Below are 16,142 nucleotides of genomic sequence, written 5' to 3'. Positions count from 1 at the left end.
TTTTTTTTTTTATGTTTATTTTATACATTGTAAGTGTGGTTTTATTTTTTTAATTAAGGTTTTATTTTATTTATTTTTTTTTTTTTCTGAAATTTATTGACAAATTGGTTTCCATACAACACCCAGTGCTCATCCCAAAAGGTGCCCTCCTCAATACCCTATATAACTTTATAGTATATTCATCAGATATAATGGTATGTAGCTATAAAAAAATGAGACAGACCAATATATATACTCAAATGGAAAGTTCTTCATAACATATTAAGTGAAAAGAGTTTATTGCAGGAAATTGCACGTAGTGGACTCTGATTCATGTTGAAAAGCAAGAATGTGGGTGTAGATGTATATGTAAAGCATGTAAATGAATGAAGAATGATTAGAGAGCTATAGGTCACATTTAACAGGGTCTACCTTCTGGAAAGGGGCTGGTACTGACATGGTGAGAAATGGGATTACAGAGGACTTTGTGTTTTCACTTAAGTGTTTACAAAGTAAATACATTCATGTATTATTCATATAACAAAGAAATAAAGTGAATATAAAGAGGTTTAGCAGGATACACAAAAGGGGTCAACTGATTACCTAATGGTAAAACCACCGGCGATTTTTATTTATTTTTTTTTTCATTTCTCTGGATTTTCTACTTCTTCTGCAATATTTCTTATTAACATCAATTATCTTTAGTCACAGAAAAGTCAGTTAAAGGCCATATGGTGAACTGGTTAAAGTTATATTAACTATGGTTTATAAAACCCAGTGCCAGAGTATGGGTTTTGATACTAAAGTTGCACATACTACATAAAGAGGTATTAGAATCGAATCCAACATCCTCAAAAACTAAAGGTGCTCAAAGTAATTAAGCAAATAAAAGTTAAAAAAAAAAAAAAAAAAAAAATATATATATATATATATATATACATATATATATCTTTGTAACATTCAGTATGAAGGAATTTATTATTTGAAAAATAAAAAAAGTAGTATATAAAATCAAAGGGCACAGATGCCCAATGCAATTGGTCTCCTTTGTAATATTATTTTTCCCTACTTACATGGAATCCAAAATGCTTAATTTTCACTGGTCTGGTTTACTAATACCATTTATCAATGTATGTAAGAGTTTCTTCTAAAGATAGCAAGGACAATTGTAAAATAACTATGCTTCCTTAATTTACAAGGATGAATTTTGGTAATATATGAAGAATTTATATCACACACACAATCACCACACAACTACCAATCTGTTATTTATATCAAATCACCACTCCTTAAAATTTCCAAATATACTGTTGAAATAAAGAGATTAGAAAACTGAGCAGTAACAGAGTTTCTTAAAGCAATCTTAAAGGAAACTATTACTCTATTCTATAATGTACTCACTCAGGCTCTCGGAAGACTCAAGTAACTGTACAAGGAGATGCCAGCTGTTCAACAAATAGGTGAGTTTTACTTTAGAGATTAGAATAATTTTTAAACTGAAATTTTGGCCCCCGCTATTTTCAGAAATGAAACAAGATCCCCTCTTATAATACAGCAAGACACACGTAATTCCTCTGGCAATCACCAATTTAACTAAAAAGACCTCTCTTTTTTGTTTTGGCCATTGATTGCTTGCTGGTCTCAGCTGAAGTCTCATTTTCTTTGGCAAACCACTCAGGTAATTTTCTCATTGAGGTTACAAGTGAAATCTATAGGAAAGAAAGAGAAAAAGACATATTTATAATATTGAAAATGTATGTCAGTTGTAAAAAGTAACATAGGTTACTGAATGAATACACACCCACCATCCTTCCCTTGCTGAGTAAAACAAAATAGTGAGAGCTACAGGATTTATTTCTGGATGAAAAGTAAATAAAACAGAGACAAAATCACTGTATCATCTCTTTAGGCAAATGCCTGCCATCTTGTTTTTTTATTCTTAGGCACTTAAGCATACACACACATTTGAGAAGGAAAGAACTGGGTATTATTTCAGATTTATGTCTCATGTATATTTGCTCTAGGTTGACCAACATGGTTAATTTAATGTTCAGAGGAAGGCATCTGCTTGGGCGTGCGTGCACATGTGTGCGCGCGCGCACACACACACACACACACACACACACACACACACAGAATCACATTAAGCATTTGAAAAAATATATTTCTATGTCTCCAATGGCAGACTGACTACAGAGTGGTTTCAGCAACCACCGACACCTTGCAGACTTGCCAAAACGTAATAGATACTCAAAAAACAGCCAGTGAATAAATGAAAACAATTTTTGTTTTTTGGCTCAAAGACTCTTTGGAGAATCTGCTAAAAACTGGAGATCCACTTCTAACAATTTTAGGGGATTTATTTGTACACCAAATGAAGCCTCAGAACCCTAAGTCAAAAAGTCCCTGAAAAAAAAATTTAAGAACCCAAAGGCAGTGCCTGTGTCCTTATGATCTGCACTTGAAAAAAATAAAACAATTTTAAGTTATGTCCCATAAGCCTAAAATGGTATTAATCAGTGTTATCTCAGTTTGACCACAGAGCCTCACACTAACATGACAAAAAAATCAGTCTGACAGGAGTATACCTTGGAGTCTAGCAGAGTTGGTTTAGTTATTGAACTATGTGAAAGATTTATGATAAGGTGAGCTCATCTAAGGTATAATGTGTCTGTTACCTTAAGGTAAAAAGCATAATTTATTTAATTTCAAGAATGAAAACTCTACCTATATATTGTTCATCAATTACTTGTTATGTTTTATTATGTTTCAAAATGGTTTCAAAGGGATGCCTGGGTGGCTCAGTCAGTTAAGTGTCTGACTTCAGCTCAGGTCATCTCACAGCTTGTGAGTTCAAGCCCCACATCAGGCCTGCAGCCTGCTTCAGATTTGTGTCTCCCTCTCTCTCTGCCCCTCCCCTGCTCGTATTCTGCCTCTATGTCAAAAATAAATAAACATTAAAAGTGTTTTTGAGGGGCGCCTGGGTGGCACAGTCGGTTAAGCGTCCGACTTCAGCCAGGTCACGATCTCGCGGTCCGTGGGTTCGAGCCCCGCATCGGGCTCTGGGCTGATGGCTCAGAGCCTGGAGCCTGTTTCCGATTCTGTGTCTCCGTCTCTCTCTGCCCCTCCCCTGTTCATGCTCTGTCTCTCTCTGTCCCAAAAATAAATAAACGTTGAAAGAAAAAAAAAAAAGTGTTTTTGAAAAATTAAAAAATTTTTAAAAATGGTTTCAAAATATTTAAGGGTGGGGAAAAAAAGTAAAATATCCTTAACAGAAAACTGTGAAACCATGAATTTAGAAAAGGTAAAAACTACTAGCTATTTCAGCTTGATTAAAGATATTCAATGGAAAAGAAAGAGTTGTTCACCCTTTAGCAAAAGCTAAAGGGAAAAAAGAGGCTGAGATAGCAAATTTTCCCCTGGGTACCCATTTCCTCACAAGGAAGAGAAGCCCAGGAGAACAGATTAGATTTATATCTACAGTATGACACTATATTTGACTCAAAAATAATAAATATTAGGGATATAAAGTGGCACAGACAAAATGCATTTGGGCAGAGAGAAAACTGATCCAGAGATATTTTTTCTTCCCATAATATCTTAACATCACAATCCTCTGAAGCCTACTTTGCTTACAATTATAGTTTGAATGCCTGTGTGTGTTGGAAAAAGGAAATCAGTTAAGATTATAACAACACCAAAAAGTAAAACAGAACATGACATCTGAACAGTAACAGAGCAGAGAAAAAAACCCTAAGTCTTGCAGCCAAAAATCACGGAATAAACAGGGACTTTGAAACAAGACAGACTAGGTTGGAGTTCTAACTGAGTCATTTGCTAAATGTATGACCTTATGAATGTTAGTTACACCTCAATTTCTTCACATAGAAAATGAGAATAACCGTACATAGCATCACTGGATTACTTAGAAAAGTTAAATGAGAATAAATGCACGATATCAAAACACATTCTGATTTATTCTTGGCATTCATTAATTAGTAGCTAAAATCACTGAAAAGTGTTTTGTCTTCTATAACATTTCTATGAAATACAATCTTCAACATTTACCATACAATTACAATAATGATCTTGTTTCACTAAGAAAGAAGGAAAACACTTACTTACACTGAGGGCATCTTTTGAGTCTCAACAATAAGTACCTGGAGAGACTTAAATTATGAGAAGTAAGTCACCTAACAGAAACAATGCCTTTCAGTGACTACTTCCTTTATGCAGTAGACAACGAAAATTCCCAGCAATTATAATAACATTTTAGGGGGAATTTATATCTTTTTTATATTCCAAATTCTATTAAGAAATATTAAGTTGAGGGGCGCCTGGGTGGCGCAGTCGGTTAAGCGTCCGACTTCAGCCAGGTCACGATCTCGCGGTCCGGGAGTTCGAGCCCCGCGTCGGGCTCTGGGCTGATGGCTCAGAGCCTGGAGCCTGTTTCCGATTCTGTGTCTCCCTCTCTCTCTGCCCCTCCCCCGTTCATGCTCTGTCTCTCTCTGTCCCAAAAATAAATAAACGTTGAAAAAAAAAACAATTAAAAAAAAAAAAAAGAAATATTAAGTTGAGAATACAAAGCAGTAACTCATTTGTTGATTATATGTGCACATACGTATGTAAGCAAACAGAAATATATATGTTCTACTCACAATTTTACCTATGAATAAGAATCTGTAAATAAATCTATTTTTGAATTGCTGATTGGCTGATTCCAAGAAGTTAGTCTTTGTGAAATTCTGTGACTTTTATCTTTCAGTGAAAAATCACAACGTTGTTTTCTATCAACTTTAAGAATTGTTATAGAGGGGCGCCTGGGTGGCACAGTCGGTTAAGCGTCCGACTTCAGCCAGGTCACGATCTCGCGGTCCGTGAGTTCGAGCCCCGCGTCAGGCTCTGGGCTGATGGCTCGGAGCCTGGAGCCTGTTTCCGATTCTGTGTCTCCCTCTCTCTCTGCCCCTCCCCCGTTCATGCTCTGTCTCTCTCTGTCCCAAAAATAAATAAACGTTGAAAAAAAATTAAAAAAAAAAATTGTTATAGAATACAAAACAGTTAACAGCATGCACTATTTTCTTAACAAAAAAGAGAAAACAAAAACTATGCCTAAAAAAAAAGAAAGCTTAAGAAAGTTCTAATTTTTCTGAAGTACTGAATTTTCACAATAATGATATCACTCATAAGGCATTTTTCTGAGTATCTCAAAACAGTATGTAAATAATATTGTACATTTTAATTTATAGTGAAACTTAGTGGCAGGGCAGGAAATATCACATATACTCTTTCTTAGGCAGTGAAGAAAAATGAGAAGGAAAAAGTGATTTGGGGGAGAGGGTTCTGGGAAGATGGTGGAAGCAGCAGCATCGTTTTTTAATCTCTCTGAATGCCACCATTGAAACAAAATGGAGAGCAAAACCAAAAACTCATCATCTACATTTACAATGAAACTAAGTTTAAAGGTGTTCCAAGGAAATCCAAACTATAGTGCATGAGGACAAACCAACAGCCATAAGGCCTGCACAGTACCACTTGTGTAGGAGAGAAAGCAGAGGCAAGCAGTGAGGTACCTGAGAAGAGAAGAACCCCAAAGTAGCCCACAGGTAGTCATCAGAAATCATGGTAGATTAATGTGAAAACAACATCTGAAAACACGAGGGCTCCTGCCCAACCCAACCGCAAGCGACTAAAAGGAGTCTACAGTGGTAGAGTCATGGCTTCCTGCAAACACTCCTGACCAGCTAATGCTGTCTTCTAGGAGAACCCCTGGGATACAATCAAATCAAGCAGGACAAGTAATAGAGAGACAAAGGGAAGAGTAGCAGAGGAGTATATCTCATAAACTAAGTTTCCATATTTTGTTTTTTGTTTTTTGTTAAATTTTTTTTTCAACGTTTATTTATTTTTGGGACAGAGAGAGACAGAGCATGAACGGGGGAGGGGCAGAGAGAGAGGGAGACACAGAATCGGAAACAGGCTCCAGGCTCCGAGCCATCAGCCCAGAGCCCGACGCGGGGCTCGAACTCCCGGACCGCGAGATCGTGACCTGGCTGAAGTCGGACGCTTAACCGACTGCGCCACCCAGGCGCCCCAAGTTTCCATATTTTGAATGTTACACAAAATAACAGAAGAGAGTGCCCTGTAAGCTTGGAAAAACTATCTCGAAACACGCCTTCTTTTGACAGTACAGGAAAACTACTTTCACACGAAAATGAACAATAGGAAAGTATTAAGGTCAAATTTGACACCAGAAGACTTGCTGAGATACAGAATAAAACTGTAACCTCTCAAAATGAGCTGAAAAACATGAAGAAGCTTACTCAAAACATGAAAGAACGTCATAAAACAAAATCAGAAAAATTCAAAAAGGAGGGAAGTTCAGTGAAGAATTAGAAGCAAAAGAAAAAAGTGTATAGAAGTGAACATTAAACTACGAGGAACATAGCCATAAACATAACAAATTCTGCCCAAAGATACAGAAGGGGAAAAAGAAGAAAATTTTAAAGAGAAATGAAGAACTAGAAAGAAGTCATGAAAAGTGACAACTAATGCAGCTAGGCAAAGAAGATCCAATATAGACACAGTATGAGTCCCTGAAGAAGAAATATAAAGCAGTGGGACAAATACTAAAAAGTACTATTTAAGAAAACTTTCCAGAAATTAAAAAAATTAAAAAAAGATGTATTTAAAGAACCCACTGTGTACCTACATATGTTGGATTAGAACTGCCAATTATCAGGACATAATTAATTTTCCTTCATTAAACATAGGCACGATTGAACTTCTACAGCAACCACAACACATGTAAAACTACAACGCATCAACTAATACGAAGAATTTGTTTTCACATTATTATGTATTAGAAGACTCATAATCTTATGATGAAATAGACTAAGAGATACAATCCAGGTTAGCAGAAAAGATGAGTGTTCACATAGGAAATACGTGAAACCAGCTCTACAGTATTCAGGGTAGAATACTTTCTGTACTTGGGAGGAGGTTGAAAGAAAAATACTTTGGCTGGCTTACTCCTCTCTTAATCCACCTCCTAGCCCCAATAACCTTGTTCCTCTAAATGGGGGTGGGGGGGAGAGGACTACATCCAGTAGGCTCAGCATGACTTCCACCCATTCACCCAGTTCCCCCAAATCTCCCCACTCTGTTGTCAGCATCTGATGCTATTTCGATAAGGGAAAAGCCAAATGCTAATATGTTATTAAATACAGTATTTCACATAAATGTGTACCGATAATCAGGAAAAAATAACAAGTTAGACCTTTTCCTTTACTAATAGGTAGAAGTTGGTAAAAATTTAAGGGTTTAGGGGTGCCTGGGTGGCTCAGTTGGTTAAGCATCTTGGCTCAGGTGATGATCTTGACAGTGAGCTTGAGCTCAGTGGGCTTGAGCCATGCATCAGGCTCTGTGCTGACAGCTCAGAGCCTGGAGCCTGCTTCAGATTCTGTGTCTCCCCCCCCTCTCTGCCCCTCCCCTGCTCATGCTCTGTCTCTCAAAAAGGAATAAATGTTAAAAAAAATTTTTTTTAATAAAATAAAATATAAAAATTAAGGTTTTAGGCACTTGGTATAGATTTCAGAAATAAAAGGCTGGGAAACAGAAGCCAAATTTCACTACCACCATCCCAACATATATGCTCTTTTATGTCCTTCTTATAGCTAGCTCAATTGTGTAAATAATGAAAAGAAGTCCAATTTAATCCAATTTCATTAGGTTATCTAGGACATGTCTAAATGCAAACCTAACTGAAGTACAGAATTTAAAAACACCAGTTCCTCTCATTTTTAAACTATTGAGAAAAGCAGTTTAACTGCTGGAAATCCCACAAGGACTACCTTAGAACTGAAATGGAATCCCTAATGCACTACCATAAATATTAGCAACCACCTACTACTATGCTTTCTAGTTAATTATTAGTTTTCACAACTTTTATCATGTAGTCATATAATTTCAGCTACAAGATACTGAAGGTTAAATTTTCAAATTATTCAATCATTTAATAGAATCATTACCAAAGAACAGTCATCTCATCCAACATGCAGAGCAATAATTTCCAAAGCATTTAATTTTAATAAATATACCATCTAAAATAATACTAAACTCATGGTCTTTCTCTGATCATGCAAAAAGTATGCTGGGATATACTCAGGACCATGTACAATAATTACTCCTGTGCCTGAAAGATTCAGTATAACAGGAACAAAGCATGATGAATGACAGAATGACAGACACACTGACTTTGGGGGGTATTTGTAATAAAGTTTGTTTTCATTTTCATTAACTACATAAACTGCCAAATGCTCAAAGCCAATATTAACTATGTCTATGAAAGAAAGAGAATTGTCAGGCTACATATAGCCAGGATGAGGTAGATGTAAAATTTAAGCTGATAATCCACACAAAAAGCTAAATAGATGGGCTACATGTCCCTTTTTCTGTCATTTAAAAAATCACTTTCCTCAAATAAGATTTATGAAAAACAAAAGAAATAAAGCACAGATTAAAAAGTAACCTTATATCAGAATTTATACATTTAAAAAATACAGCATTCTAGTATTAGAATATGCAAATTGAACCAACTGACACTGTATGAAAATTCTACATATAATTAACACCTTGGTATTAGCACCTACTTCTTCCTTGCTTCTCTTAGAACTTGAACAGCTCTCTTCAGAGTTGGGGAAACATCTCTTTCTGGTGGAATCACAGGAAAGCTGGTCTAACCGTCTGTTGTCACCATCTTTTTCCAGGATCTCAATTGCCATATGGATAAGGTATGTGTCAATGTTTTTAGGAACCAATGCTCTAATAAGTTTGATTTTATTTATATCTGTAAAGGATGAAAAAATAAGATTTAAAAATAAATTACACAGAACATTTTAGAAAGCTTTGAGCTGAAAATAGTGAAATATTTTGTAGAAAGCAGGGAGGAGGGTGTCCAAAGAAAATTGTTCCTCTTTCAAATGCCTACAGCCCTACAAACAGAAATTAAGTAAAATGTGTCCTCCCCTCACCCGTGCACCACCTGCAATTAGCCCTTGCCTCCAAGACTCAAAGTCAGGTCAATGCCAGCGAATTCACATAAATTATGTTTCAAACTGCTTTTTGTGAGGTGCCCTGAGAAACCACTATCTACAGAACTGTTTCTAAAGGAATTATGCTTCAAATTCCAAATATCAATTACAATCATTTTTGAAAATGACTTATTGTTAAAATTTTTTTAATGTTTATTTTTTGAGAGAGAGAAAGAGTGCGAGTCGGGGACGAGCAGAGAGACAGGGAGACACAGAATCTGAAGCAGGCTCCAGGCTTCGAGCTGTCAGCACAAAGCCCAACACAAGGCTTGAACCCACGGACCATGAGATCATGACTTAAGCCAAAGTCGGACACTTAACCAACTGAGCCACCCAGGTGCCCCATGAAAATGACTTATTCTTAAGATAGAAGGTAATCACACTTGTAAATAAAATGCTAATAAAAAAAAGATCCTTTCAATAGACAGTGTAGCATAACAGAACACACTATTTAAAATGCATAGTAACTGAGTTTTCTGAGAAAGAAATAACAAGGAATTTTTAATTTGTAACTCAACAGAACCGATTCAACTGTGTGTTGTGTCTTCACACCTTTTACAAATTATTTAGCGATCTCCCACAGACCACTACTTATGTTTCAAACACTTCCAACATCACATTCATGCGAAATGTTCTAGGAGTAGCTTAAAACTAAGCAGCTTAGAATCTATTCACTCATCTTCATGTAATTATAAAACTAGTATAAAACATTTCTGACACCCAATTCAAATTCACAATGCCACCCTGAAAAGGTGGTCTTTCAATTATTCCACTTTTCAAGGTTTATATTCTCCTTTCAAAGATCTTATCTTGCTACTCTTGGACTTAAACAAACAAAACAAAAAAAACACTGCAGTTACAAAAAAACGCAACAGGAAGAGAAAAGGTTACACAGCTAACGGAAACTAAGACCATGGGGTATCAATGATTTCGCCTCTACTCTTTCTAACTTTAAAGTTTTAAAATGTGAAACTGATTCTAATCAAAAACTTGGAAAGATAAGGGGTGGCTGGATGTCTCAGTCGGTTGAACGTCCAACTTTGGCTCCTTGGTCATGATCTCGTGATTTGTGAGTTGGAGCCCCACGTCAAGCTCTGTGCTGACAGCTCAGAGCCTGGGGCCTGCTTCAGATTCTGTGTCTCCCTCTCTCTCTCTCTGTCCCTCCCCTACTCACACCCTCTCTCGCTCTTTCTCTTTCTCAAAAATAAATACACATTAAAAAAAAATTTTTTTTAAAACTTGGAAAGATAAGATTAACTCTAAATGTAATAAAATTAGCAATGTGACTGCAAAATCTATCAACCAACTAAAATTCTACTTGCCCTTTGGCCATTATACCATCCAAACACCGCAGAAATTTGGCCCATTTTACTACTTCATTAATTTCTTAATGGCTGAGAAGTCTGTGTCTCAGCTCCCTTTCAGGTCTTCAGGTTTTCTTTCCAAAAAAAATTTTTTTTTCCAATGAACATTACATTACATTTATTTTTCCAGATTTCTAGATTCTTAGAAGTGGGATTGCTAGTTCAAAGGGTAAACACATTTATGTTTTCATACATATTGGCAAACTACCTCTATAACTGTGCTATCTCATACTATAAGCACTACCCACATGTAGCTACCTGAAATGTGGCTCGTGTGGCTAAGGAACTCAATACTTAATTTTAAGCAAACTTAATTTAAAATTAAATTTGAAAACTGATACTTGATTCAGTTATCAGAAAAATTTTACATACATTTGGAACACATTGAGTATCTTCATCTACTTTATTCAGCTGTCAATTTATGAAAGCTAAATACAGATCAAGTATTTTCGATTACAATTTACTATCAAAATTGACATGCTGTAAATATAAAATGCATACACAATTTCAAAGGCATAGTACAAAAAATAAACAAAATATCTCAATAATTTTATATTGATTTTATGCTAAAATTGGTAACATTTTTAATACATTGAGTTAATTAAATTATATAATTAGAATTCATACATCTGTTTATTTTTACTTTTCTATTTTATCTTTTGCTTTTTTAATGTGGCTACTAGAAAACTTAAAATTGCATATGTGAATAATAATATATAGACTTGTTGAATCTCTATGCTGCACATCAGAAACTAATGTAACACTGTGTGTCAACTATACTTCAATTAAAAAATTTTTTTAATTAAAAAAATAAAATTGCATGTATGGTTCATATCATATTTCGTTTTGGATAGTGCTGCCCTAGAAAAACCATACAAAATTTCCTGTACTCCAGCCAACTAACACGACTATATTATATCACATTTATTTTCTTCTATGGGTATTTAAGCCCTGGGTAAATAAACTATACATCCTTAATTTCATCATACTGTAAATGTACATTATACAAGTGAATTCTTTGGAAACATAGTTCAATAACTTTGAATTATCATGGCATCATAGATTCAATGAATTATTTTGAAAGGAAAAATGAGATATTTTATTCCATTTGAAACGTGTTTCTGAAATTAGAATGTCTTCTTTTCATAAAAGTATGATGTGTAAACATTTGCTTATAGTTTTAAACCACTGTTAATGATTAATAAATGTATAAAGTTATTGTACTATAATTTGAATATAATTTCTAGATATAATTAGAAAATCTTTATATTCACATTACACATTTCTGTAAGTACCCTTAATATTTTTATCTTAACGTTGATTTATTTTTGAGACAGAGAGAGACAGAGCATGAACAGGGGAGGGGCAGAGAGAGAGGAGACACAGAATCTGAAACAGGCTCCAGGCTCTGAGCTGTCAGCACAGAGCCTGACGCGGGGCTCGAACTCACGGACTGTGAGATGATGACCTGAGCCGAAGTTGGACGCTTAATGGACCGAGCCACCCAGGCGCCCTAATATTTTTATCTTAAAGTCATCCTACAACATACACATGCAAATAAGGGGCATCTAGCATTAAAGATACATCTCCTGCCCTAGCTTTACAGGCAAGTAAGTGCTGAAAATTTCTACTGGAGAATAATGAACACTGGCTGCAAAGCTTTAAAAGAGATCATATTACTCCTAGTTTTGTGGCAGGTCCCTTGGAAGCCACCCTTAATTTTCCAGTTACATGCACATAAACAATGGAAGAATGAGATTATTCAAATATTATCCAGACACCTCATTAAATGTCTTGCCTAATTTATTAAGCATAGTTACAATTTCAACTCCATAAAAAATCTTAAAATTACATAAACATGGATAAACTAAAACATTAAAAAGTTTTAAAACGTCTGTAAATATTAAATAACAAGGACAAAACCTACTTAGCAAATAAGACAGCATGAAAATAATACATGTGATTTCTCAATTCACAAATACTCTGTTTTCAGGTATAAGATTAGGCCATAATAAAATAATAGAAAATTCTCAATTCAGTATTTTGCAGAATTTAAATGCCAATCAAACCTGTTCACTAAAACACCAAATTATATAATATGGCTACAGTTAAATAAAACATGAAAATAACACATCTGAGTCATTAATGTAGTACGTACATCTTCATTTCTTATTACAATTTATAATTCAAAAATGTCTTCTCTGATTAGAGAATAGGATTTCTCTTATCAAGTATCAAGGAAAAACAAAAATTCAAAAGTAAAATTTCACATTTCAATAAGTGTTATCTTACACACTATAAATATACAATCAAAGAAATAAAATTTAGAGCTCATAGTTCTCAAAATCTAACTTTCTCAATTTTGGCTTTGGAAGTAAACTACAATAATATATTTTTTCACATTATATGTATAACCTACATAGAGTGCATAGGCAGAAAGATGAATTAAATGTTTAATAAGTAGATTTCAAAGTTTTCTTTATGTAGAATTTCAATTTAGTATGAATCTCTAAATGAAAATTTATTTGCTATATTCAGTATATAGTGGTAAAGACAAATTTTTTGTTGTTGTTGTTATCTATTTTGAGAGAGAAAGATCATGTGCATATACAAGCAGGGGAGGGGAGAGAGAGTGAGAGAGAGGGAGAGAAAGAATCCCAAGCAGGTTCCACTCTGTCAGCATAGAGCTGGACACTGGGCTGAATCCCACACACCGCAAGATGATAACTTGAGCTGAAATCAAGAGCTGGAAACTCAACTGCTGAGCCAGCCAGGAGCCCCAAGACAAATGTTTTGTTTTTTAATTTTTAAAATGTTTTTTTATTTTTGAGAGAGAGAGAGAGAGTGAGAGAGCATGAGTGGGGTAGAGGCAGAGAGAGAGGGACACACAAAATCTGAAGTAGTCTCCAGGCTCTGAGCTGTCAGCACAGAGCCCAGTGCGGGGCTCGAATTCACGGACTGTGAGATCATGACCTGAGCTGAAGTTGGACGCTTAACCAACTGAGCCACCCAGGCGCCCCTTAATATTTCTTAATTTAAAAAGTTGTCTGACATCAGAAATGAAAATTGCTAAACTCAGAATGTAGAGGAGACTAGAGAATATTTAAAGATACTAGACATATAAAAATGTTAACCTGATTATATGTAAGTATATTTATTTTACCCATCAATGAGAGCTTTATAAACCCAAATCTTACACCCGGATTAGAAACTGCATATTTCTTTCTTTAAATAGTTGGCAGTACACTTAAACATCGTATAGTAAAAAGAAAAACTTGCTCAGTCATTAATCTTGACATGATATTAAAACAATCTGCAACTCTCTAGGCCTCAAATTCATATCTCTGAAACAGGGCTGGATTAGCACAGTGAAAATTTAATGATTTCCAATTTCCTTTCCAGGTCTAAAATCCTGTAATTTTACAACTATATGATTTGTAAAGCAAATTAGGAACACCTGGATTCTTTACCATAGTCAAATAAAATAGATGTTATCAATAATTGGCTAAATACTAGAATGTTAAATCCTTCCCTACCATTTCTCTCTGCCAATAATGAATCGAAATTAGAACATCTATTTTATGTCATTCAAGAATATCTGCCCAAGGGACACCTGGGTGGCTCAGTCGGTTAAGCATTCCACTCTTGGCCTCGGCTCAGGTCATTATCTCTCAGTTTATGGGTTTGAGCACCTCTGCACAGCGCTGCCAGTGCATCTGGCTACTGCTTCCATCATGATCTTGCGGTTCATGAGTTTGAGTCCCCCATTGGGCTCTGTGCTGACAGCTCTAAGCCTGGAGCATTCTTCGGATTCTGTGTCTCCCTCTCTGCCCCTCCCCTGCTTGCTTTCTCTCTCTCTCTCTCTCTCTCTCTCTCTCTCTCTCTCACACACACACACACACACACACACACACACACACACACACACAAAATTAAAAAAAAATTAAAAAAAATTTTAAGATGAGGAAAACTGGTGCTTGGGGAGATTGAGTAATTTGCCCAAGGTCACATAGCTGTGAAATGGTAAGCCTACATTGAAACAGGTCAGCAGTCACTGGAGACTTTGCTCTCACTGACCAGGCTGACACATTCACCAGTCTTCAGGATTTAAGGAAGGTAGCCAATGATACCAAACACGATGGTCAACAGGAAGCAAAAAAACAAAAAGGAAAAAGGAAAAAAACTGAACAAACTCTTTCAGAGAATACCACCTACTACCCAACAGCCTCATCAAAAGACAAACATTTCTTTAAGTCCTGAGAGATTATACATACACAAAGGAAAAAAATAATTCCACAAGTATTAAAATCAAGAAGGCATCGGAGTCTTTGACTTCCTTTACAATACTATTTTACTTTGCATTGGAGAAAGAGATGTTTGATATAATCATAGTTCTAACCCTACAAAGTAATTACGGTTTTCCTTCCTCTACCTTAATTTCAAGGTAGGTGGCTGCTGGAGTTGGAACAATGGGAATGTGACCAGGACAGCTGCCTAGCTTTCTCATAAGATGATTCACGGCTAAGTAAGCTTGGATGTTTTATCACAGTCCGTGATACAGCACTTAGGTTTTCAGATTTAGAGACCTACTTTAACCTTAACAGATCCACATTAGCCATGCTCACGAGCTGTCAATTCCCTGATTTACAATTATGAATTCACAATTATCACACAGATAAGTATCCAGATTAGAAGACTAGTGCATACTTTCCCTACAGACAGATCTACTTGAGAACTCAAATTATAACCAGAAGGCAAGGAAGTGATATAGAAGCAGAATTAGTTGCTGAAATGTCTTCCTCAAATACTCAAATAAGATCTTGGGATAACTAATCAATAGGCCCTTAATATACTTGAAGTCTCATTGGCCAGGATCAGAACTTGCATGTTTGTTTTTTTGAAATAGTTGGCAGTACAACTTTCATATGGTATAATTAAAACAAATATTTTAGGGGTGCCTGACTCAATTGAGAGAGCATGTGATTCTTTATCTCAGGGTCGTGAGTTTGAGCCCCACACTGGGCACAGATATTATCCAAAGGAAAGAAAGAAATTAATTAAATAAATAAATAAATAAATAATCAGTCTTTTAAGGTAAAAAGAAAGAAAAATTTTAGTTCTCTGGGAATAATTTAGATGACTACTACCCACACTTGCCTCTTTGTCTTTGTCTTCCCCCTCTGCCTCCATAGTTGATCAACGGAAGCGATGAAGGTGTCCTTTCTTTAGGCCTTCAGTCAAGCTTTCCTCAAACCTAGAATTACTGCTGCCTTTTAAGGTAACTTTAATATCTTTGTTCTAACCAATTTAATATAGTATTGACTGTGCTTTCAGAAGGTGATCTTATTTCCCTTATTTCCAAATTTTGGGGGGGAACTGCCTAGTTGTTCCCAAGTGGTAATAAATCTGAGTGAATAAAAACTTAAGAATTTGCATTGCAGTTTTGGAGATAAGGCTTTTGTATGTCTACTGCTCTGCCCTAAGAATGTGGAAATATTTACCGGATTTATTGAATTCTAACATGCCCAGGTTGCACAGGTAGGGAGAAAAATCTTCTGAGGTAGCTCATCTTTAATTCTATAAAAAACAGATCATAATTTTTAAGTTTCTGCAGGGCAAGAAACTTGGTCTCAGCACGGCTGAGGTTCTGCAGCAAAGTGACAAGAGGACACCATTCTACGTGGGGGCCTAGAGACCTGGGACCAGCCCT

General features: G+C 35.7%; 1 protein-coding gene across 7 annotated transcripts in view; it reads right to left on the bottom strand.

The window, feature by feature from the left end:
- Nucleotides 1-261: 261 nt before the first annotated feature.
- Nucleotides 262-16,142, bottom strand: part of WRN (WRN RecQ like helicase) — a 152,677-nt gene continuing 136,796 nt past the window's right edge. For 6 of the 7 annotated variants that reach the window (XM_047856385.1, XM_047856383.1, XM_047856386.1 and 3 more), the window contains 2 exons: nucleotides 8,610-8,824; nucleotides 262-1,688 (listed from right to left, as the gene is read on the bottom strand). In XM_047856385.1, the coding sequence (XP_047712341.1) occupies nucleotides 1,569-1,688; nucleotides 8,610-8,824 (335 nt within the window). In that variant the 3' untranslated portion in view covers nucleotides 262-1,568. The remainder of the gene's footprint in view (nucleotides 1,689-8,609; nucleotides 8,825-16,142) is intronic. The other variant, XM_047856387.1, reaches the window with a different exon arrangement.

Source organism: Prionailurus viverrinus, chromosome B1 (assembly GCF_022837055.1).
Source record: "Prionailurus viverrinus isolate Anna chromosome B1, UM_Priviv_1.0, whole genome shotgun sequence".
NCBI lineage: Eukaryota > Metazoa > Chordata > Mammalia > Carnivora > Felidae > Prionailurus > Prionailurus viverrinus.
Note: the sequence above shows the minus strand (reverse complement) of the source record. Positions and strands in the feature narration are given on the sequence as shown.